Source organism: Ascaphus truei, chromosome 3 (genome assembly GCF_040206685.1).
Source record: "Ascaphus truei isolate aAscTru1 chromosome 3, aAscTru1.hap1, whole genome shotgun sequence".
NCBI lineage: Eukaryota > Metazoa > Chordata > Amphibia > Anura > Ascaphidae > Ascaphus > Ascaphus truei.
This window is the reverse complement of record NC_134485.1, coordinates 426,831,617-426,858,101: the sequence shown is the minus strand read 5'-3', so window position 1 is coordinate 426,858,101 and position 26,485 is coordinate 426,831,617. Positions and strand designations below refer to the sequence as shown.

The window sequence follows — 26,485 nt, the reverse complement described above, 5'->3', positions numbered from 1 at the left end:
GATCCAGAGGAAGACAGTCGTCTATGGATCCAGGTCAGCTTTCAATCAATTGTAACACGCTGCAGAGAGAACGTATGACACACACCCACCCCCACCCCCACCCCCACCCCCACACACGAAACAGGGAGATAACATGTCTTGCCCAAAATCACATGGTGTTGACCAACAAAATCACAAGAGTCGAACGGGATTCACCCGCTTCAAAGGCAGTGGCATTACCAGTCAGTGACACCTCTAGCGGGGGAGATCTGTCCGAGCACACGAGCCACAGACCTACCCTTTCATGGAAGAGGAAGCCACGCGGTGCAGCTCCAGAAACCGCACCTCCGCTTTCCTCTTGTGGTGCACGATGGGAGACATGTCCTCCGAGCTGGAGCACGTGTCGCTGGAGGATGGAAACAGCGCTGCCAGGAGGAACACAGGTCATCAGTGCTACTGGCTGGCAAAGTCATAGCCAACCCGACACGCAACAGAACCGCTATAACAGGGGCGGCCAACGCCAGTCTGCAAGGGCCACCAACAAGTCAAGTATTAGGGATAGCCCTGCATCAGCACATGTGGCTCAATCAGGAGTTTGACTGAGCCACTGATTGAGCCCCCTGGGCTGAAGCAGGGATATACCCAATACCTGACCTGTCGGTGGCCCTTGTAGACTGGCGTTGCTCACCCCTGCATTATAACCTCAAGTGACACACTGGACTGCCGGAGATGTGCAACACAATTACCCAAGTGGTATCCCCCATTCCTCTGCAACGCGCCCCTTGTCCCTGGGGTAGCGGAGAGGCTTAGCACGTGGTTACACTGCACAACAGAATGACAAACGCATCAAAACCACGTATTTTACTTAACCCCTTTGCTGCCAGAGGTGTGAAACCCCACTGCAGGACCGGAACCAGTTATGTAGAAGGGAAGATTTGCCTTGTTGAGGACAGAGGAACTAAAGCGATATAGATAGATAGGACCTCAAAGTGCAGAACAGAGAACTCCAAGTAACTAGAAGAGGGGCGTGAGCCCTTGTTTGTTTAAAGATGGATGACACGAGGAGAAATAACAAATGGGCGTCATTTTGTATTTCGTATTCAAGTTTTGTTTGAGTCATTCAATTCACAAATTATTTTGCTCGAATCTCCAACACCTATGTCTCCACTAAATGAGCCAGCAAATGCTCGCCTGTCCCCTGTAGGTACAGCCACTCCCTTACCCTTCTTCTGCAGGAAGTTGAACAGGTTTTCATTCAGGCATAGTTCATCTTCGTTATCCAGTACGAATCGCAGGATGGAGGCGAGCTCGGACTGTGAACGAAGGATGTCGGGAGGTTAACTGAAAAGGTATCCATGGCATTTGGCCAAGTAATGGAACTAAGTGGGACCAACACTTGAGCCCCCTTGCCAAGGAGAGACAAGGTCGCTCTTGTCCAGATGTCTCCCGAAAAGGTGCCAACACCCCGATTGACCATGCATCTCCTCTGCAAAGTGTAACAGGTCTTAATTTGTCTGCTTACTGCAAAGTCAAGGCCGGTTTTGTAGACGGGAAGCCTCAAACCAAAGCCAGTACTTCCCATGAAGCAGACCCTTCATTTGGCCAACTAATCCTTATTTTCTAGCTTAAGGGAGTCAATAATGGGGACTTGTCACTGTTTAAATATAATGTAGAATGTTTCAGGACCTTGAAAAATAAGCTGCTGCTTCACTAGTTTACAATGAACACGTTGGCAAATAGTGAGACAGCAGTGGCTTCAAAACTACTATGTGACACTGCTATTTGCCAACGTGTTCATTGTTACAACGATTTTGCTATTGAGCCGACCTTTATGCCCTGGTTTCATACTAACCAATCGGATAATTTGCATACCACCATGTTCCCCATCCTACAAAACTTCCCATAAGAGATGAGCAACTAGGTAGTGTATGCATACACTGCCTCGAAGACACAGGCATCTGACTGCCGGGCCATTGCACTATTTTCTGTGCGGTGCTATGTTTAGGTGAAGTTCATTTCTACCGATAAGCACAGCAATGATTCATTTTCCATATTTTATCATTTTTATTTCCTCGCCAGATTTGCGCTTTTCAACATACTAACATCTTTTGGTTTGCCGCTGCTAAAATATTAGTGATCAGTCCAAACTACAGAACAGAAGAAGAGACCCGCTTCCTTGTGCAGTATTACACGAAGCTGGGTCACAGAGCGAAATGAACTGACCCAACAGTAACGCCACGATTTACTAGTAGTGCCCCATGGCCCCCTCTTCTGGCGAGTTGTTACCGTATTTGTGCATTGTGTTGTTCCCTATTGGCTCCTGCCAGAATAAACCACAGTTATTATTTGTGCAGGAATACATCATTGTACAGTGGTGGAGCAGCAGTTTTTTCCCCTAGCAGGCTAATTAATCGTTTTTAATATCTGTAATACAATTTGTATCTTTTTTATATATCACCCAATATGAGCTTTTTCTGTGCTGTTTCTTTTACCTCAGTCTTCATTTAGATCAGCGTAACAATGAAGACGGTGAACAAGGACAGACATACAAGCTCCTCCCGCCAGGCCCCCGCCCGGAGGAGCGTCCAGTCTTATTATACAGGTAGGTACAGGGGCTGAAGGAGAGGCTCGCTGAGTAAAGGCACAAACTCTAAACAATGACTGAAGGAGGGGAGACTGGTTCATATCGCAGTGCCAGCTCCGTGTGACCTTGGGCAACCCACTATCGCCCTGTGCCTCAGCCACCAAAATTAGATTGTACTGTATATAAAAAAAAGTACACGGGGGGAGGGGGGGCTATGTGCGAGGCCAGACACCGGGGGGGCGCCTATGGACGAGGCCAGACACGGAGGTGGGGGCGCGCATGTGGACGAGGCCAGACACAGGGGGGGCTATGTGCGAGGCCAGACACCGGGGGCGGGGCGCCTAGGGACGAGGCCAGAGACAGGGGGGGCGGGGCGCCTAGGGACGAGGCCAGAGACAGGGGGGACGCGCATATGGACGAGGCCAGACACAAGGGAGGTGGGGGGGGCGCGACTATGGGCGAGGCCAGACATAGGGGGGGGGGGGTGGGGGGGCGCGACTATGGGCGAGGCCAGACAGGGGGGGGGGGGACGACGCGTCTATGGGCGAGGCCAGACACGGGGAGGGGGGGGCGCGCATATGGAGGAGGCCAGACACAAGGGAAGGGGGGTGCGCCTATGGGCGAAGCCAGAAACAGGGGGGGGCGCCTATGGGCGAGGCCAGACAGGGGGCGGGCGCGCCTATGGGCGAGGCCAGACACAGGGGAGCGGGCGCCTATGGGCGAGGCCAGACACAGGGGAGCGGGCGCCTATGGGCGAGGCCAGACAGGGCACTTGTGTGGTGGGTTCTGAAGGATATTCTGGTTATTCTTGGGCTAATAATGGACAGAATTTAGAGCAATTAAAAAGCCAGCCTTCTGATTGTTCTAAATGTTTAGAGAAAGCAGAGAACTCCCAATACAACACAGTGTGGGACGCAGAGCACTGTGCCCCTGACCAGCGGCTCACATCCCTTTGTTAAAGGGCTAGTCACATGGTATGCCCACTCTGCCATGATGGAGATTAAAGAGCCGAGTATGAGGAAGGTCTGTCTCCAACAGCGAAGCAGACGCCCTGGTTCTGTGATCCTTACCTGAGTTTTGTAGTCGAGGTCCTCCGACTCCTTGGGATTTTTGGAGTTCATGGTGGAGTAGTACAGAAGCAGCACAATTACCTGGGAGCAGAGAAAAACGCATAGCAAAGACATTAGTATTCCTGCAACAGAGTAATGTACACACAGTGTAACCCGAGAGCTTCTCAGAGTGCCTTGAGAGACCAGCAACACTAAGGGCAGGATTTTGCAAAACTCCAGTCCTCTAGCGGGGGGCTAGAGGCCAGACCCCCAACAGGTCAGGTTTTCAGGATATCCCAGCTTCAGCACAGGTGGCTGAATCAGTGACTCAGATTGAGCCACCTGTGCTGAAGCAGGGACATCCTCAAAACCTGACCTGTTGAGGGGGGGGAGGGGGGGCTTGAGGACTGAAGTTGAGAACCCCTTCTATAGGGTAAGGACTGTATCAAATGAGATAAGTGTGTATATACACAATCAAGTGACAAATATTAATTGCATGTAGAGCACTGCATACTTTGTGCTGTATATCATACATGTACAGATATATATTTATATAAATATCAGTGTGTTTATGTATATACTTTGCCAGCTAAGGATTAAACATTGGTCCCTGAAAGCGTGCCCTTCTGCCTTTTGGGGCCTGGCATGGGAGTTGGGCTAGCTCAGTGGTACGATCATTGCCTTTCAAACGGGGTAAACCAGGTTCCAATCCCAGTGACCGTGAGCAAGAAACACTCACCCTGTGCTCCTGCCACTGAAAATGACACTAGGCTCTACGGGCAGGCACTTGTGCCTACAAAATGCTATATACAGCTCCGAGCACGTTCCAGCCTGAAGTTTTCAATTATTTTGTTATTTGAAGCCTACATTGCATGTATATATAAATATACTTATAAATGGAGTACAGCGTAAGAATAGCCGTGGCTAGGTTTCTGTAATATAGTCAAAATATGGGCCTCTTGACACAATATTGCTTTCAGCTACATAATCCCATTGATAACTGTCTCTTAAGAGGAAAATGGCCCATATTTAGTAAGCAGTGCTAAGCCTAACAGCAGATTCAAGAGGATGGTCATGATGTTTCTAACAGCTTAGCACCACTTAATAAATATGGGTCAATATGTAAGACTCCGTGGTACACCATGAACAAGGGAAGACCCAGGCCAAATTTGACAGCATCATGTGGTTCGCACCGTGCCATTACCTTAGAAAGCTCTGCTTCTGCGTTCTCCCCCTGCAGAATCTTCTGCCACTGCACGAAGTTCTCCACCGAGGAACCATATCTGCAGTACTCTGGGGGATAGATACAAATGAGATAAAAATGGGCGGGGAGTAAGAGAGTGGGGAGAAAGATGCTGTGCGAATTCACGCAAGTCTGAGAATGGTCTGAGCCTTAAAGCAGCAATCCCCCGTCTTCTAGATCTAGAATGAATGAGTTCGGAACAAAACAAAAATGTCTGTGACATGATCACAAGCGTGAGGACATCAAAATATCAGTGGCCCAAACATATCACAAGAAGAAATGACCTCGTTGGAAAAGGATGATCCTCTACTGCATGCCTAGGGAAACTAAAAGACGAAGACGACGACCAAAAGGAAGATGGGAGAATTAAATCAGAAAATGTGTTGAAGCAACATGGAGAAGTGAGGCTTTCAAGCGCAGTACCGGGGCGAGCAATGGGGAGGTCTTCGTCCATTGGGGAGGTCGTCATCCAGCAGTGGATCAACAAGTGCTGAATATTATTAGATATATCCAAATCTCCATGACCATCGCCTGCACCTCCCTCTTACCATAAGGAGTACGTACCACTACAATGACACGCTGTAGGATCGACAACCCTTCTTTCCCCTATATCAGCTGGAAAAATACCCTCTGTACTAAGCCAACAAGAATCCCTAAGAGCCAGGCAACATTTTTGTCAACATACAAAAACAATTTTAAATGAATAAAAAAAGTACACCTCTGCAGTATCTTTACCTCTCCCCCACAACTCCCTCTGCATCTCCCTGCCTCCTCTACCCCCCCCCCCCCCAATGTAAAAGGGGTTTAAGGCTGCACACCACAATATTATAAATACATACAGTTTACCGGTGCTGCTGGTTCAAGGAAGTACCTGCCAGGCAAATTTCAATGTACACTGAGGAAAAAAAGAGATCCAGCGCTCCACGGATTTCAAGATAAATGAATTTAGTGTGGCACAATAAATTCATTTATCTTGAAATCCGTGGAGCGCTGGATCTCTCTTTTTTCCTCCTCTACCCCCCCCCCCCACATATTTGCACCCCACTGCATATCAGTAATCTCCCACCCCCGTTACCCTCTGCATCTTCTCTAGCCCTGGATCTCATGAACCGGCCCGTTGAGCCGCAATCTCCTCCTCCCCGTCTGTCCCGCCCCAGGAGAGAAGTGAGGCTGGAAGGGATGAGGAAGCTTGCGGCTCAGTGACATGCCGTTCCTTTACAGGAAGGGCGTCTGCGGACGTGCACTTCCATGCCCGGCGGGGATCTCGCCCTTGGTGCGCAGAAGGCTTTTTTTTTCACAGCCCCGCCCATCACCCTCGTCCCACGCCCACCCGGTCTTACTTTGTATAAAGGTGCAGAGGAACTTCAGCCTGTCGTCCAGAGGCTGCTGCAGGATCTGAATGGCTTCTTCTTCATTCCCGTTACTACAAGGACAGAACAAAAAAGTCAGTTCTCTCACGCCGCCAGAAGCCGAAGCTACACAACAGGGTTTTATTCCATTCACCGCGATCGTAATCTTTGTTCCATACGCAGTAGCACTCCTGGGATACATGCGAGATCATTTTTGCATTTTAGAAAAGGGCTGCAGGTTAAATAAATTATGATGAACCCACCAACCTCCTCTCCCCCCCCCCTCTCTGCGTACAGTATAGTGATTAGAAACTCACATTACTCAAATGAAACAAATGTAAAACATTACTCTAAAAGAATATGGATATAAAGTCACGAGTCTGTCTCTTCTTGGCAAACTTCAAACTAGTGCGGGGTGGCCAACTCCAGCCATGAATGTCAGGTATTAGGGTTATCCCTGCTTCAGCACAGGTGCTCAATCAGTGGCTCAGTCAAAGACTGAACCAACTGTACTGAAGCAGGGATATCCCCCATACCTGACCTGTTGGTGGCCCTTGAAGACTGGAGTTGGCCACTCATTAACTATTGGATTCCTTGCAGGTTGCCATAGCCTTCAATGGACCGGCGTGATTGCATTACTGTACAGAGCTTTCAAATCTCACAGGTCTCAAAGGTCCTTCTCTGTGAACTGTGACTGTCAACAAAAAAAAAGCCATCTAAATTGGCACGGTGTTTGTTTTACCTACGAGTGAAAACAAATCTAGATCATGCTTCTCCATTTCAAAGCATTTTATGCTCTGATAATTATGAAGAATTCAGATACGTCTGGAGTGGAAACCTGGCTGCACAGGTATGGTCAGAGAGAAGGCCTTAGGCAGCCACAAGATAAAGGCAGCGGAGAAAGCAAGGTCGGAGGAGACACTGAGAACACACTAAGTGGCCAGGAAGTTGTGCCAAAGGAGTACGTTTCCATACATAAGATTTGTAGGTTCGACTCAAGTCCTTAACGGGGCAGCACAACCAGTAAAATAGTGGCAGGGGCAGTTACTTGAGTAAACATTGGTAACATCCGCCCATCCTTTTAATCAGACAAATATTTGACGTTCAGTTTTAAAAAAACGATTGTTGTTTTCACGATTAACAAAGGCTTTGGAGGGCTGTTTACACTTTAATTTCTTGGGGGTAAATCGGTTTGCCAGACCTAAAATCTACATCAGGAGTGGCCAACTCCAGTCCTCAAGGGCCACCAACAGGTCAGGTTCAGGATACCCCTGCTTCAGCACAAGTGGCTCAATCAGTTCTAGCTTCAGCCCTTGACTGGAGTTGGCCACCAAACACTCTACAGGTACTTTTCAGTTCTGTATAAGGTCATTTCGATGCCATTATAAGAGAAGGTAAATACACGTAGCCAATCAGCAGGAATTTCAGCTTATCTGAAGAAAAGGAACATGTATTTTGCGCAGGACAAAACCACACCTTTTCTTTTTTTCTTTAAGGATAATTGAATTAACTTTGCCTGTTACTTGGACGATTCATTTACATGGCCGGTTTTGTGAAACTGTTCCTCTAAAGCAGCAATTTCCCAGAAGCCTACAGGAGTTTAACTTATGTAATGCTCCAATCTTGCCCCCTGAGCACGTCCAGCCTTCAAACCTTTACGCCTCGCTTATATTGCGATGCATGATGTCAACCTTCGCCACCCGCGAAAGTTATAATTTAACTTTCAGTGACTTCGCTAATGACCGGGTCATTGATTGGTTCAGAGACAGTCACATGTGGGGACAGCCTCTGAAAAATCAAATTTACCCGGCTTCCAAATTTTTGGTCGCGACGTCGCGCTTACTATAAGCACTCGTGACGAAGTCCATTGTTTTGTTTTGGAGCGACGTCGCATCGCCGTCGCGGGCACTATAAGCGCAGCCTAAGACTGCACTGGGCGCTGGAGAGAGCTCCATTTTATCCTCCCAGACATGTAACACGTTAAACACATCTCCTGAACGAAGCACCAGATAAAAAATAAAAATAGCAGCACGAAATCTTAAGTCAGTTTTTTTTAAAAAAGGGCCCATGAGCGCAGACTGCAGCTTTACACGTCAAACCCAAGCAATACTCACATTTTGGTGACCATTTTAATCAAAACGCTCAGGTCCTGCAGCTGGGAATATCGCTCGATGGGATCATCCACCTTCAGGCTGTTCACCTACAGACAGACACTAATGTTACATTACCACGGCATATTATTAACCCGTAGGCTGACCTAATGAGGTTCCCGGAACGTAATAAGGGCCAGCACTCCACGGCAGAGGTATTCAACTCCAGTCCTCAAGGGCCACCAACAGGTCAGGTTTTCAGGATATCCCTGCTTCAGCACAGGTGGCTCAATCACTGGCTCAGTCTTTGACTGAGCCACCTGTGCTGCCGTAGGGATTTCCTGAAAACCTGACCTGTTGGTTGGCACCTGAGGACTGGAGTTGGCCACTCCTGTACTAGGGGTCCTTATGACGTTCAGGGTTGGTCACATAATTATTGCTCGGGTTTCTACGGGGTGATCACGTTCACTGCTCCCATCGGAACAGAAGTGCAGCCCCTCTCCACTTCCAGTCGCGAATACAAATTAAATGGGGATACATTGGGGGAATCCTTGATGGAGAAGGATTTAGGAGTGCTTGTAGACCGCAGGCTTAGCAATAGTGCCCAATGTCATGCAGTAGCTGCAAAGGCAAACAAGATCTTATCTTGCATCAAACGGGCAATGGATGGAAGGGAAGTAAACATAATTATGCCCCTTTACAAAGCATTAGTAAGACCACACCTTGAATATGGAGTACAATTTTGGGTACCAATCCTAAGAAAAGACATTATGGAACTAGAGAGAGCGCAGAGAAGAGCCACCAAATTAATAAAGGGGATGGACAATCTAACTTATGAGGAGAGACTAGCTAAATTAGATTTACGTTAGAAAAGAGGCGTCTAAGAGGGGATATGATAACTATATACAAATATATTAGGGGACAATACAAGGAGCTTTCAAATGAACTATTCATTCCACAGGCAGTACTAAGGACTCGGGGCCATCCCTTAAGGTTGGAGGAAAGGAAATTTCACCAGCAACAAAGGAAAGGGTTCTTTACAGTAACAGCATTTAAAATGTGGAATTCATTAACCATGGAGACTGATGGCAGATACAATATTTGTTCAAAAAAGTTTGGACATCTTTTTAGAAAGCAACGGTATACATGGGAAGGATATTGATCCAGGGATTAATCTGATTGCCAATTATTAGAGTCAGGAAGAAATTCATTTTCCCCTTATGAGATATCATTGGATGAAATACTGGGGTTTTTTGTTTGCCTTCCTCTGGATCAATAAGGAAGTATAGATATAGGATAAAGTATTTGTTGTCTAAATTTAGCATATGTTGAACTTGATGGACGTACGTGTTTTTTCAACCTCATCTACTATGCAACTAGCAGAAGTAGCAAGGAAACGGTTAAAATATATCAAATATGCCTCCCACGCTCGACCTTTCATTTAACGCTAAACTGGTGTGATATGAAAAAAATACAGCAGTGCAACCTTTGCCATTTATGTTTCACAAAACTCTCCCTGTGTCAATTACCTTCACATTTTAACTTATTCATTGTATTCGTCCAAGGTTTAATACGGATTAGATGTTGGGAGGGGGACTGCCACACTTAGCTGCCCGACTTTCTGCCCCTCTATCCTCTGCAAAGAGCGCAGGTGCCTCCTCGTCACACAAGTATCTCATCTCTTCTTCAAATATCCACTTATTTGCCATCAGTCTCCAAAGACAGGGATCTCCTGGCTACTATCCCACACCCACAGTCACTCCTACCAACCATTGTGCCAAGCACTGCCATCTACTGTCCCACACCCACAGTCACTCCTACCAACCATTGTGCCACGCACTGCCATCTACTGTCCCACACCCACAGTCACTCCTACCAACCATTGTGACCAAGCACTGCCATCTACTGTCCCACACCCACTGCTACCAACCGTTGTGCCAAGCACTGCCATCTACTATCCCACACCCACAGTCACTCCTACCAACCCTTGTGCCAAGCACTGCCATCTACTATCCCACACCCACAGTCACTCCTACCAACCATTGTGCCAAGCACTGCCATCTACTGTCCCACACCCACAGTCACTCCTACCAACCATTGTGCCAAGCACTGCCATCTACTGCACTTATTCCCTCACCTGCCGTCTCTGTAACTCTCCCAACATACCGCTTAGATTGTAAGCTCTCCAGGGCTGGGATTTATTTTCCTATTGTCTGACTTATTGTATTATAATTCCCTGCACTCTTTTGTAAAGCACAGCGTACATTGTGGGTGCTATATAAAATAAAGATATACATACAGCTCCTATTTTTCACTGACTTTACTGGGAAAAAATAACCTATTGTTGGCTGGTGAAATCTCCTTTAGTCAACCTTGTAAAACACCCCTGTTACCCCATTACAGCTCTCTGGGTGAAAGTTTCCCTTGTGGACTTTCTGTGCACCGACCCCAAATATATTTGGAAAAAAGTGGCCCGACTGCCCATGCTCACAAGGTACAAAAGTGGCCTGGTAAGAAACATGCGGCAATAAAACGGTTCCTCGTGGCATTACTGGACACTCGTTCTATCGCCATTTTCTCCAGCTTTTGAAAATTGGAAGTGTAAAGCCGCAGTATTTACCCAGGACAGGAGCGCCTCCATCTTGCTGCTGTGCAGTGTCATGTTTTCTGCCGTTCTCAGGAACTCAAACGCCTGGGATAGAAAACAAATGATACAAGAATGAGTATGGGGGTTAGAAGTTCTGCAACAGAAATAAGCAGCATAATGCACCGCAGATAGCATGGCGAGGAAGCAGGTAACCCTCACACACGCACGCCGGGATTTACAGCGCTCTGCGCGGCGACGGCTCATTTTTCATCACTTTATTGTTGTAATTGCCTGAAATGACCCGTGGTCTTCTCTCCCTGAACGGCCAAAACCCACATGGGGCGTCTGTCAGGGTGTCACAGAAAGCAGCGGTTACTCTGACCATCATCAACTATACAGAAGTTCAGAAGTGTACACATATTCATCAGACAAAAAAAAATAAAAAAACACAACTCATTAGGCCGACCAGCCCCCATCTATAAGGGGACAGCAGCCCCTCTTTCTGCACAATGAAGGCACGGCACTGGCATGTTCAATAGGTTAAATGTAAGTCACTGACAACTCTTCAACAAAATCAGAGAAGTGTTCTTAATGGCTACAAGCCAGGAGCACACAAAGGTTATGTGAGTAACGGCGACAGCCCCCAACCCCCACCATTATCATTACCCAGAATCCCGGGCTGCGATGGAAGCCCTCCGTGATTATGGGGCACAGCAGGTTTGGGGACCCCGTGCTTGTCAGTGTTGTTTCACATAAGTAGGTTTTTACAGCTGTTAATGTTCATTTGGGAACCGTGGATGTGTACTATTTACTAACAGCTAAATGGTGCGATCCTCTCACTGTGGTTAAGTACACCTCATGTTTACTCTCCTGCTTAAGCCCTTATTTGTATATACTCTGGTATTATGCGACGATGCGGTGTACCAGAACCTTCTTTTCTGAGCGCCTCTAACATTCTCTTCCTGGTCCTCATCTCCGGTATCTTCTCCTTGTGACGGCACGTCGACAAGATAAGGCAACGTCACACTGTGACGCGTTGCGATGAGGAGCACGGGAAGCCAAAGCTTTGTCCATAGTGAAGGATACAGCGCAAGCTACATAGCACGCGTCGAAACAAACACTAGGACGCCAATACATATATGCATAGTGCGCGCACATGTGCTACAGGGCGAGCGGCGCTTCGCAATCCAAACAAGTTTGTATTTCAAGCACGACGCCGGGTCACGGAGGAGCGGAGGCTAGTGCGTTCTACGCGGCCCCGTGCTTTCCCTAGATACCGGCACATTTTTATTTTACAAAAAATGTACAATATATATTACATGTTTCATATCAAATCACAACTGTCTTAGAAAGGCAACTCCATTGGTGGAAAACAGGTAGCCGGGGGGCTTCACCTGCAACCCCCTAACCTCGGCCACCCCAGCTGCCCGCTCTCCCCAGTGCAGAGGGCGAAGATGCTGCCGGCGTGGATTGTAGTTTCTACCCCCTCTCTCCGCTGCTTAGCAGCAGTGCCCTGATCCTGCACTGCCCGCTCCTCTCCTGTGCTCATCACTAGTTCCCAGTGTAAGAAGCGGGTCTGTATTCACCAGCACACTGGCATGATGTAGCTACCTGGTGCGGGCAGTCCCCTACCCACGGCTGCAATGTCCCTTCTGCCTGTGCCCCATACATACGAGTAACGTGTAGCACGGGGGCTCAATGCTTCTTTATCAGTTGCAATGATTACTGGTTGAATACGGAAAACGTATTTCTTCAGACCCCTCTCTTTCCTCCCTCCCCAGTTATGTCATTATTATAATAGATTCTATTGTCACTTGATTGTAAAAAGAATTGTGCAAAATATTACATTTGTCTTAACTACTCTCCCCGTTCCCTGCTTGGGGCTCAATAATACCAAATGCTGCAGCACTATTCTGTGACGTCACCCAGCGCTGCCGCCGAGCAGCAGTGATTATACCAAGGAGCCGGTGGAGAGCAGGCAAGGAGGCGTGGCCGTGAGCGAATCGCCCTCATTGGCTGGAACCGCTCACATGACGCGGCCATCCCCAGCCAAGAACATATCTGCAGATCGCGCCAGGAGACGGCCGCCCTGCAGCTCCACATGGCGCTCACGCCGCAGCAGGTATGTGCACTGCTATTTTTTTTTTAAGTTGTTTTTTAAGCGGCGGCGTCGCGCCGTTTCCTGTATAATCACAGCCTTCTTCGTATCCTTATCCCAAATTCTAGGGACAAAAATGTTTTTTTTTTGTTTTGTTTGTAAAGTAAACTAAGATTGTCCAGAGACATTTTCAAATCACAATTAGACGTTGCAGCGTGAATGTAGGAGAGACGCGTGAATGTAGGAGAGAAGCGCAGCATAATCCAGCACCTTAGAAGTTGGAGAACCTTGCCCTGAGAAATACAGCAATGGCTTATTTTACCTTGCGTTACGCCGACCACCGGTGACAAGCCATTTGCTTTATACCAGGGGTGGCTAACAGGTCAGGTTTCCAGGACAGGAGCTGACCACTCCTGCTTTATACCATAGTGCAGAGGATCTCCATCTTTCTACACCAGAATGTTCTACACCACGTGGTATAACAGACGTGATTACCTTCAGGTTTTATAAACACCCTACATATACTGGACTTTATCTAAAAAGCTTTCTGCCCCAAGAGTGAGGAGAGCTACCTCGGGGATATGAGTGGGTGCACAGGCTTCAGTCAACTCACCTGTTCCTCTACACTTCTCCTAAAAACCAATACAATACAGACTACAGAAAACAGAGCTAGATGTGTACCAAACGGTGCTACGCCATACATTATCTTATGGACCATTCAGAGGGCCCAGGGGCCTTAAAGCTTAAGGCCATGTTGTAAATCTGGCTCTTATTCTTGACAATCCCTATATAGCGTATTTTAATTTGGGCATATGACTGGAGGGAAAGCAAATAATAACCAGACATCTTCAATCAGTCACAAGACGTGTGCTCGTTTATATAACTAGACCAACATCGTCACACTTTATACGTCGTGTAATACTTCAGAAGACTGGGTTGAAGATCTCTGCGCGTACACACTGATAATCTAGAGGGTTTTCATTACCTTTCTAATATCAATACTGAGGACACCTTCACACACCCTAAAACTAGAACTTTATGGCGCCAGATTTAAGTGAAAGGATGGAAGTGGGCCACATTGCCACGCTTTGTTAAATTACAACTAGGAATGGACTCAAGTCCCGGAGTAATATGGAGTATTGTGGAGGTTACCAAACATTTCAGACATTGTGTCACCTTCTACAACCTGAATATATATCAACAGGATTGAAACGTTGAAACGCAGATAATATATTTCTGCCGTTGAAGTCCATTTTGAACATTATGTTCATGGCTCTTGTTTTACATATGACTAGTTCTGTACAACCTCCGGTGAGATGGGGGGGGGGGGGGAGGGAAACAGACTTTTGGGTTTAGTTGCATAACATTATTTTGGGTGGATTTAGTCACAATCCCGAAGCAAGTCTTCTTTTGTTTTTTTCCATTGGAAGATTTATGCTTTTATTTTTTTTATCATTCTACAAAAATAAACCTTATGCGATTCAAGATTTATTGTAATAAATTGAATGAGATGGGCAGGCAGATTATTGGAGATAAGGAGAAAGCAGAGGAATTAAACAAATTCTTTGCCTCATTTACCAGGGAAAAATCACTTCCAAAAAGTTCATAGGCGGCTTGATAAAACTAAAGTAAATAAAGCCCCTGGCCCGATGGGGAAACAATTATGCCCCTCTATAAAGCATTAGTAAGACCACACCTTCAATATGGAGCACAGTTTTGGGCACCACTCCATAAGAGACATTATGGAACTATGGAAATGACACAAAATTACCTTACAACCCCTGACCTTACACCTGCTGTACAGACCAAAGTCTCCAAATGTCTCTCTGGTACATCATCCACGGAGCTCCTCATACTTCCTCCCAAACCTGGCCCTACTGTCCCTTCAACATTACTGTTGGCAGTACTATCATACACTCGGTAATCCAAGCACGCCGTCTGCGGGTAACAAACTAATGGCATGGTGCCTTATGCATACACCCAAAGCCATCATTCTCACAGAAACATGGCTAACCCCTAAAACCCTTGATGCAAATATCACCAGAGATACTCCATTTCTAGGAAAGATAGGTCAAAGAGAGGAGGAGGGGTGTTCTTTTACATTGAATACAATTTACGCTGATAAATTGCTCCTCAAGTCCATCCTCTTAAAATCGTAGTTGGCAAAATGTGCCTGCCCTTGTCTAAGCCTGTTCTTATTGCTGGCATCTACCACCCCCCCCAAAAGCCCATCTACAATCCCTGACTGGTATCACCCAGTTTCTTGGCTCAATTTCCTCTCTGAACGTGAAGAGAGCTGTTAGTTCTTGGGGATTTCAACTACAATTGGCTCGACCCTAAAAACAACAAAATCCAGATACAACTCAAGTCACTTAAATTAACGCAACTCATTTCCCAACCCACACGGACCAACTGGAAAATCTCACAATTCCTTGCTAGACTGGATCCTATCCTCTAGACCAAGCACAACCCAATCCTGTAGCATCCTACCTGACATTTTCAGTGACCATGCAATAGTATACTGTGTAAGGAAAATAAGACCACCCCAATCAAGCCCTAAAGTTCTATTAACTAGAACCTTTAGAAACTTTAACCCACAACAGTTTCTGGCTAATCTTACCAACAGCGCTTGGACTCAATACCGGACACCAATTCTGCGCTCTATTATTTCCAATCCGAGTTATTAAAACTCTGTGATACCCGTGCTCCACTATGGAGAATAAGAGTACAGGGGCCCACCTTCCGTGGGTTACAACCAATCTTATAGCGCTCTACCATTTTAGGGATGCCTTGTGGAGAAACTACAAAGTAACTGGCACTATCAAGGATCTTAACTACAGACACCTGCTGAATACATACCCAAGGCAAACAAGACACGCAAAAGCCCAATATTACCCTGACAATCTTCACCAGAATACTTCAAATCTAACACTTCTGGAAAGTCATCAACAATATATTCCAGACTTCTAGCCAACAACAACCATGTAATATCATTAAGGATTATATTACTATGACAAATCCCACTGACATTGCAAATGCATTTAATGAATACTTTGTGGGGTGTGCTACTAACATTACCAAAATGCAACTCAAACTACAAACATGAAGCTCATTCTGGGAGTACCCATATAGCCCCACCCTCTCCCAAAACTGCCCACAATTTTCAATCTGTCCCAGTATCTGAAGAAGAGATTACACAAGCGCTCCTCAAAATTGAAACGGAGCAGCCAATGTGGACCTGACCTACTGCAATCAAAGTTTCTACGACAAAGTTGCCCCAGCCATTGCCAAACCGCTTGATTTCCTAATCAACTATTTTAACTGCAGGCCATATCCCCAAGACCTGGAAAACTGCCAGAGTTGTTCCAATCTTCAAAAGTGGGGACAAAAACACTGTCTCAAACTACAGACCAATCTCGCTTCTCCAAATACTATCCAAAGTCATGGGAAAATGTGTTCACTCTCAATTAAGCGATTACTGTACCAAGACAAAATTCCCTAGCCAATTCCAATCTGGCTTTCGTCCCGAACACTCCACAGTAACTACCCTCTTAAAAGTTTGCAATGAAATCCAGTGTGGAATGGAACGGGGACAACTCACTGGTGCAATATTCCTAGATTTTGCAAAGATGTTTGATACTGTTGATCATGCCATCTTGCTAAACAAACTTCAGTTCTCTGGAATAGGGAAACATGCTTTAAACTGTTTTCATTCCTACCCATCAGGTAAATCCCAATGTGTATCTCGGGTACTAACTCCAACCCCTTGGATAATCACCTGCGATATCCTGCAGGGCTCTGTTCTGTGGCCCCTACTCTTCTCAGTCTTCATCAATGATCTTCTTACAGCTTGTAAGGGAGCTTCAATACACATGTATGCAGATGACACAATCCTATATGCACACAGCCCTCGCCTCTCCGACCTTGAACACATACTTCAAATCTGACTTTGAGACTTGAAAATTGAATTTCCCAAAACAAACCGTTTTTAAACACTGACAAGACTAACAATGGTATTTAATACCAAGGCAAAATTGCTAACGCTACTAATGATTGTGCTGCAGATCAGAACCAACTCTAATTCCATCTTAGCCCCTGTTACTAGTTTTAAATATCTGGGCATATGGTTTGACTCCCATTTAACTTTTGAGTTGCACATTGATACCCTGATATCCAAAACCTATGGCAAACTAGGTGTACTTTATAGGAACAAATCCTCTAAGGCCGCTGGTAAGAAAGCGCTTTGCACAGATGCCAATTAGAGACTATGGGGACAGCACCCAAAACTCACCTTCTCAAACTAGACACCCTCTACAATTCAATATGCTGCTTTGTCCAACAATGTAACTACAACACACACCACTGTGAAATGCTCAATGAGCTAGATTGGCCATCACTTGAGTCTAGGCGCAAAGTTAATCTCTCTTATCTTGCCTTCAAATAGTTTAGGCAAGCTACCCTTTTATCTGAACAAGCTCCTCACCCCTACCACACGCAGCACGTATTACCTGAGATCTGACTACAAGGGACTGTTCATGGTCCCAAGGTTTAACAAAGTATCCGGCCGCTCCTCCTCCTCTTACCGTGCACCTCACAACTGGAACAATCTACCCAAGACTCTCAAAACCACCAGACTAAGTTATTTCCAAACTAAAGTCGTCTCACATTTTAATGTGGTCTGTAACTGTTACAGACGCCTATAACTTATTTTATCTTTAACTGTTCATGCAATGACTTCATATTTAATGTAGAACCTTGTTCACTTAATGTAATGCAAGGTCTTTATGTATACTGTATAACCCTGTTCTGCTATGTAACCATGTATCTTTCATCATAACTGTGCCCAAGACATACTTGAAAACCAGAGGTAACACAATGTATTACTTCCTAGTAAAACATTTTATAAATAATAAACACATTTATAAATTGACTTCCCTCACAGACAATATGTAGCTAAAACCTGTTTTTTTCTCCAAAACATTGCAAAGATACGAACTTTCCTCTGTCCCTCTGCTGCTAAAACTCTGACACAGGCCCTCATTCTCTCCCGTCTCAACTATTGTAACCTACTGTCCGGCCTTCCTGACTCCCCTACAATCTATCCTATCCACTGCTGCTAGAATCACTGTTTACTAAATCTGTCTCAGCGTCTCCCCTGCTGAAATCCCTCTCCTGGTTTCCAATTAAACTCTATCACTCACAAATCTCCCCTCCTCATCCCTTTCATACCTAGCATTTGCAGTTATTAGATTTATGGTTCTCCGCAAGTTCATTGCGATTGATACAGCTTTAGCCCAATTATTGCGCGGTATTTTTCCTGTGAGGTGCCTGGCACTTTGTCGGGAAGGATTTTTACTCTGACTTTATATGTTTTTTGTTTTTAGAATTTCATCTTGTATGTCCCTGTTTTTTGCTGATCTATTAACAAGTTGACTTATTTATTTTTTTTGCATTTGTTCTTGATTTCCCCCCATTTTTGGGGGTTTCTAGGATTCTTGTCTCTGGTAGTCCGTTTCTACTTGGTTCATTTATACCCCGGTTTGCCCCGGGGGAGCACTGTCTACATGATTATAATTGTCACCTTTGATAGTAGTGCTTTTTCGCCACTGTTCTTTTGTCAGTGTGTTTAACAGCAGTTTGCATAAGCAGAGCACCCTCTCTCCTCTCCCCCCTATCTTTATTGCCTCTCTGGTAAGGGCAGGGTGGCACGAGGCTGAAGGAAACACCTCCCCACTCACAGGCCCCGAAGAAAGCGGATATGTAACCAACTTCCCCAGAAATAAAAAACATGCAGTGAACATCCTAAAGAAAACGATGAAATGTGTCAAATCCCAAACAGCGGTCAGTGGTGGGAGATGTTACTCATATGTCCTTAATTCATTTCTGGTGGAAAATGATGACCGTAAAGCAGCAAAACATAGGACATGTTTTTAATTTTAATTACTGTAAATCAATTCTGTAGTACTGTATTAGACAAGTGACTTTTTTTCTTTTTCCCTTAATGCCATTTTTAATAAGTTTTAAAGCATCCTTTGATTTCTATAGCAGGCTTTAGCCCACCTCCCAAGCAGTGCAAGTTTTTTGCAACACTTTCCCGGTTGCGATAACTGGCTGCCAATGAGCCCAGCAGTTTCAGCTGCAAGCTGTAACAGTAGACAATGTATCCTGATATTACTAAGGTAACATTGGAGCTGCTGAGTTTCACTGCCTGAAGGATTGACTGAAACCGAAAGGCGGCCATTATGTTAGTCACACAATTGGGATTTTTACAGATTCATAACAGGAGCACCAAACGATTGTCAGCTTACTGTAGGTATGTAGAATTACACATCGCCACATGCTTTACATGTGCGAAAAAGAAAAAGGGGAGATGCAGTATTGCCGCTTTAAGACTCAGATACGTATTGATCAAGCGTTATAGAACTATTCCACGCATTGTGATGTTTCTAAGAACAATTAAAAAGTTTGAGGAAGAAAATGGCAGAGCGATGGATAATCCATGGGATGTGATTTTGTAAACTGCACTTGTCAGTAAAATGTTATTTTGTTTACCGAGCATCCTAAGCATTTACTGCATATAAGGCGGCGCCCAGGGTTGCAGCAGCCGTACGGAGGCGCGCTGAGGCTGAGGGAAAGCGGGTGCTTTCCCTGGCCTTGGTTAGCGTGCCATCCGTGGGCATGTCGGGGGGCAGGCCAGTGACGTCACGGAGTTGGTTCGACCTCATGGGCGAACCGCTCACATGACCGGCCCTGCGCTCCCGTGAGCGCGAAATTTAAAATTTGGATAAGACCTACGCTTCCGCACGCTTGCGAAAGCGTAGGCGAGCCCCTACTAAAGCCGCTCACATTGCGGCTGCAGGGGCTCACTGGTAAGCACCAGCGCGCCTCAGCACGGGTCAGCGCCTAAGCGCTGACCATGCCCGAGGCCTAAGGGAGAAGGAGTGGCTCAGTGAGTAAAGACTGACTGGCACCGAGTTTGAAGCAGGGGAACCTGTCGGCTCCTTGTGACCTTGGGCAAGTCACTAACTCCCTGTGACTCAGGCACCAAAAACAGATTGTAAGCTCCACGGGGCAGGGACTGTGCCTGCAAAATGCCTCTGTAAAGCGCTACGTAAAGCTAGCAGCGCCATACAAGAACAGATTATAATAAAGCGAGGGTACTAAACGGGTGCGATATGACAGGTGAGACAAACGGTGAGGAACGGTCAGGCCTTGGAGACTCTCCCACTGATGTCTACGCAGGAAACATTACACAGGTTATTTTAACGAGCTCAGTGGAAGCAGCCAACCGGAAACAAAGGATCTCTTCAACTTCCACTGTATACACTCCACAGAAACGCCTCCATTCAACCCAACGTGGGACTTCGGAAACCGCTTGAGACATTAACATCTTCTCAAATGAAAGCTGCTGAACAGTGTTACAGGGGGAGGGAAGTGTCGGGGCGTAAGCAGCTTTAAAGGGGAAATCCTTTCAATTGGGGGAAAAGTCGCCCTTTTCTCTCTTACACAGAGGGTCTGAGGAGCTGAACCCCATTCATTTCAGCTCCAGAGACCCACAGTTCCCGAGATACTTGCCTCCAAAAGGGGGTGCCGGATTCTCGGCAAAGTTTAAAGCTCCCACGTCACGTGGGCCAATAGGAAGCCCAACCTGATGACGTCACTGCTTCCTATTGGCCAGCAGAACGCCGGACCGGTGAAAATCCGCCACTACATGAACCCTGCTTGCTGAGCCGGAACAGCTACCGGCGTCCCCTACGGAGGTAAATATCTCGGGAAGCAGGGGGGGGGGGGGTTCCCAGAGCTGAAATTAACAGGGGTTCCGCTCCGGAGAGCCCCCCTGCTTCAATCCTATGTAAATGTAGCACCTCGCTCGAAATTTCCCTTTGCCCTGCATGGCAGTCCTGGAGCTGCAGGCAGCGCAGGGGTCACGCCCTCACAAGGTTCTGACGTGAGATAGCGTCAACCATGTTATTATTGCACTTTATACATGTTACATTATTACTGTATGTTATGTTGCACGTTATTCATGTTACATTATTACTGTATATTATGTTGCACTTTATTCATGTTACATTATTACTGTATATTATGTAGCACGTTATTCATGTTACATTATTACTGTATATTATGTTGCACTTTATTCATGTTACATTATTACTGTATGTTATGTTGCACGTTATTCATGTTACATTATTACTGTATATTATGTTGCACTTTATACATGTTACATTATTACTGTATGTTATGTTGCACTTTATTCATGTTACATTATTACTGTATGTTATTATTGCACGTTATTCATGTTACATTATTACTGTATATTATGTTGCACTTTATTCATGTTACATTATTACTGTATATTATGTGGCACGTTATTCATGTTACATTATTACTGTATATTATGTGGCACTTTATTCATGTTACATTATTACTGTATGTTATGTTGCACTTTATTCATGTTACATTATTACTGTATATTATGTTGCACTTTATTCATGTTACATTATTACTGTATGTTATGTTGCACTTTATTCAGGTTACATTATTACTGTATATTACGTTGCACTTTATTCAGGTTACATTATTACTGTATGTTATGTTGCACTTTATTCAGGTTACATTATTACTGTATATTATGTAGCACGTTATTCATGTTACATTATTACTGTATATTATGTTGCACTTTATTCATGTTACATTATTACTGTATATTATGTTGCACTTTATTCATGTTACATTATTACTGTATGTTATGTTGCACGTTATTCATGTTACATTATTACTGTATATTATGTTGCACTTTATACATGTTACATTATTACTGTATGTTATGTTGCACTTTATTCATGTTACATTATTACTGTATGTTATTATTGCACGTTATTCATGTTACATTATTACTGTATATTATGTTGCACTTTATTCAGGTTACATTATTACTGTATATTATGTTGCACTTTATTAATGTTACATTATTACTGTATATTATGTGGCACTTTATTAATGTTACATTATTACTGTATGTTATGTTGCACTTTATTCAGGTTACATTATTACTGTATATTATGTAGCACGTTATTCATGTTACATTATTACTGTATATTATGTTGCACTTTATTCATGTTACATTATTACTGTATATTATGTTGCACTTTATTCATGTTACATTATTACTGTATGTTATGTTGCACGTTATTCATGTTACATTATTACTGTATATTATGTTGCACTTTATACATGTTACATTATTACTGTATGTTATGTTGCACTTTATTCATGTTACATTATTACTGTATGTTATTATTGCACGTTATTCATGTTACATTATTACTGTATATTATGTTGCACTTTATTCATGTTACATTATTACTGTATATTATGTGGCACGTTATTCATGTTACATTATTACTGTATATTATGTGGCACTTTATTCATGTTACATTATTACTGTATGTTATGTTGCACTTTATTCATGTTACATTATTACTGTATATTATGTTGCACTTTATTCATGTTACATTATTACTGTATGTTATGTTGCACTTTATTCAGGTTACATTATTACTGTATATTACGTTGCACTTTATTCAGGTTACATTATTACTGTATGTTATGTTGCACTTTATTCAGGTTACATTATTACTGTATATTATGTAGCACGTTATTCATGTTACATTATTACTGTATATTATGTTGCACTTTATTCATGTTACATTATTACTGTATGTTATGTTGCACGTTATTCATGTTACATTATTACTGTATATTATGTTGCACTTTATACATGTTACATTATTACTGTATGTTATGTTGCACTTTATTCATGTTACATTATTACTGTATGTTATTATTGCACGTTATTCATGTTACATTATTACTGTATATTATGTTGCACTTTATTCATGTTACATTATTACTGTATATTATGTGGCACGTTATTCATGTTACATTATTACTGTATATTATGTGGCACTTTATTCATGTTACATTATTACTGTATATTATGTGGCACTTTATTCATGTTACATTATTACTGTATGTTATGTTGCACTTTATTCATGTTACATTATTACTGTATATTATGTTGCACTTTATTCATGTTACATTATTACTGTATGTTATGTTGCACGTTATTCATGTTACATTATTACTGTATATTATGTTGCACTTTATACATGTTACATTATTACTGTATGTTATGTTGCACTTTATTCATGTTACATTATTACTGTATGTTATTATTGCACGTTATTCATGTTACATTATTACTGTATATTATGTTGCACTTTATTCATGTTACATTATTACTGTATGTTATTATTGCACGTTATTCATGTTACATTATTACTGTATATTATGTGGCACTTTATTCATGTTACATTATTACTGTATGTTATGTTGCACTTTATTCATGTTACATTATTACTGTATGTTATGTTGCACTTTATGCATGTTACATTATTACTGTATATTATGTAGCACTTTATTCATGTAACATTATTACTGTATATTATGTAGCACTTTATACATGTTACATTATTACTGTATATTATGTGGCACTTTATTCATGTTACATTATTACTGTATGTTATGTTGCATGTTATTCATGTTACATTATTACTGTATATTATGTGGCACTTTATACATGTTACATTATTACTGTATATTATGTGGCACTTTATTCATGTTACATTATTACTGTATATTATGTTGCACTTCCTAGGCACATGTCTGGCCTTGTGCTTCTCTAGAAGTTGCTAGCGGGTCACATGCCTAGTGGTGTGACGAAGTGGCAACAGTTAATCTGCCCAGGTACTGGAACAGAGTGTTGGCCACGCCTTGGGTAGATACGGTGGGGATCTCCATGTTGTATTCAGACCTCCAGGGGATCCCCACGGTTGTCGAGCCCCCAAGGGAAGAACCAGACTCCAAATACCATCAGGTAGGTCTCCAGGCTCTCCTGGCCTGTACATCAGGAGCCTGTACATCAGGGAGTTCTCCAGGCTCTCCTGGCCTGTACATCAGGGAGTTCTCCAGGCTCTCCTGGCCTGTACATCAGGGAGTTCTCCAGGCTCTCCTGGCCTGTACATCAGGGAGTTCTCCAGGCACTCCTGGCCTGTACATCAGGGAGTTCTCCTGGCTCTCCTGGCCTGTACATCAGGAGCCTGTACATCAGGTAGGTCTCTAGGCTCTCCTGGCCTGTACATCAGGGAGTTCTCCAGGCTATACTGGCCTGTACATCAGGGAGTTCTCCAGGCTATCCTGCCCTGTACATCAGGAGCCTGTACATCAGGGAGTTCTCCAGGCTATCCTGGCCTGTACATCAGGGAGTTCTCCAGGCTCTCCTGGCCTGTACATCAGGTAGGTCTCTAGGCTCTCCTGGCCTGTACATCAGGGAGTTCTCCAGGCTCTCCTGGCCTGTACATCAGGGAGTTCTCCAGGCTCTCCTGGCCTGTACATCAGGAGCCTGTACATCAGATAGGTCTCTAGGCTCTCCTGGCCTGTACATCAGGGAGTTCTCCAGGCTCTCCTGGCCTATACATCAGGTAGGTCTCCAGGCTCTTCTGGCCTATACATCAGGGAGTTCTCCAGGCTCTCCTGGCCTGTACATCAGGGAGTTCTCCACGCTCTCCTAGCCTGTACATCAGGAGCCTGTACATCAGGGAGCTCTCCAGGCTATCCTGGCCTATACATCAGGAGCCTGTACATCAGGTAGGTCTCTAGGCTCTCCTGGCCTGTACATCAGGGAGTTCTCCAGGCTCTCATGGCCTGTACATCAGGGAGTTCTCCACGCTCTCCTGGCCTGTACATCAGGAGCCTGTACATCAGGGAGCTCTCCAGGGTATCCTGGCCTGTACATCAGGGAGTTCTCCAGGCTCTCCTGGCCTATACATCAGGTAGGTCTCCAGGCTCTCCTGGCCTGTACATCAGGTAGGTCTCCAGGCTCTCCTGGCCTGTACATCAGGGAGTTCTCCAGGCTCTCCTGGCCTGTACATCAGGAGCCTGTACATCAGGGAGTTCTCCAGGCTCTCCTGGCCTATACATCAGGGAGTTCTCCAGGCTATCCTGGCCTGTACATCAGGTAGGTCTCCAGGCTCTCCTGGCCTGTACATCAGGGAGTTCTCCACGCTCTCCTAGCCTGTACATCAGGAGCCTGTACATCAGGGAGCTCTCCAGGCTATCCTGGCCTATACATCAGGAGCCTGTACATCAGGTAGGTCTCTAGGCTCTCCTGGCCTGTACATCAGGAGCCTGTACATCAGGGAGTTCTCCAGGCTCTCCTGGCCTGTACATCAGGGAGTTCTCCAGGCTATACTGGCCTGTACATCAGGGAGTTCTCCACGCTCTCCTAGCCTGTACATCAGGAGCCTGTACATCAGGGAGCTCTCCAGGCTATCCTGGCCTATACATCAGGAGCCTGTACATCAGGTAGGTCTCTAGGCTCTCCTGGCCTGTACATCAGGGAGTTCTCCAGGCTCTCATGGCCTGTACATCAGGGAGTTCTCCACGCTCTCCTGGCCTGTACATCAGGAGCCTGTACATCAGGGAGCTCTCCAGGCTATCCTGGCCTGTACATCAGGGAGTTCTCCAGGCTCTCCTGGCCTATACATCAGGGAGTTCTCCAGGCTCTCCTGGCCTGTACATCAGGTAGGTCTCCAGGCTCTCCTGGCCTGTACATCAGGTAGGTCTCTAGGCTCTCCTGGCCTGTACATCAGGGAGTTCTCCAGGCTATACTGGCCTGTACATCCGGAGCCTGTACATCAGGGAGCTCTCCAGGCTATCCTGGCCTGTACATCAGGAGCCTGTACATCAGGTAGGTCTCTAGGCTCTCCTGTCCTGTACATCAGGTAGGTCTCTAGGCTCTCCTGGCCTGTACATCAGGAGCCTGTACATCAGGGAGTTCTCCAGGCTCTCCTGGCCTGTACATCAGGGAGTTCTCCAGGCTATACTGGCCTGTACATCAGGAGCCTGTACATCAGGGAGTTCTCCAGGCTATCCTGGCCTGTACATCAGGTAGGTCTCCAGGCTCTCCTGGCCAGTACATCAGGGAGTTCTCCAGGCTCTCCTGGCCTGTACATCAGGGAGTTCTCCAGGCTCTCCTGGCCTGTACATCAGGGAGTTCTCCAGGCTCTCCTGGCCTGTACATCAGGGAGTTCTCCAGGCTCTCCTGGCCTGTACATCAGGTAGGTCTCCAGGCTCTCCTGGCCTGTACATCAGGAGCGCAGCAGGAAACCTTTTATTTGTTTCCATATAGGGACAGTATTATAATAAAGGGCCCCAGAGAGGTGCTGCAGAAATCTACAATTGCAGTAGGACGCAGTCCATGCAAAGGGTTAAGTAGGAACCTGGGATGGATCTATGCTGGGTTCCATTCTCCAGATTGAAGTAGGGATCAGAGATGGACTAACTCGCAATGCAAGAGATTGTGGATGCTGTGTGTTATATGCTGAAACCCAGTCCTGTTGTCCGGACTATGCTGCTGGTTCTAAATAAAGACAAGTTACA

General features: G+C 45.1%; 1 protein-coding gene across 7 annotated transcripts in view; it reads right to left on the bottom strand.

The window, feature by feature from the left end:
- NUMA1 (nuclear mitotic apparatus protein 1) overlaps window positions 1–26,485 on the bottom strand; it is a 98,500-nt gene that overhangs the window by 46,790 nt on the left and 25,225 nt on the right. For all 7 annotated transcript variants that reach the window (XM_075592810.1, XM_075592815.1, XM_075592809.1 and 4 more), the window contains exons 2-8: window positions 10,915–10,986; window positions 8,319–8,404; window positions 6,196–6,278; window positions 4,817–4,905; window positions 3,634–3,714; window positions 1,202–1,292; window positions 278–404 (exon numbers count right to left, since the gene is read on the bottom strand). In XM_075592810.1, coding sequence (XP_075448925.1) covers window positions 278–404; window positions 1,202–1,292; window positions 3,634–3,714; window positions 4,817–4,905; window positions 6,196–6,278; window positions 8,319–8,404; window positions 10,915–10,956 — 599 coding nt within the window. In that variant the 5' untranslated portion in view covers window positions 10,957–10,986. The remainder of the gene's footprint in view (window positions 1–277; window positions 405–1,201; window positions 1,293–3,633; window positions 3,715–4,816; window positions 4,906–6,195; window positions 6,279–8,318; window positions 8,405–10,914; window positions 10,987–26,485) is intronic.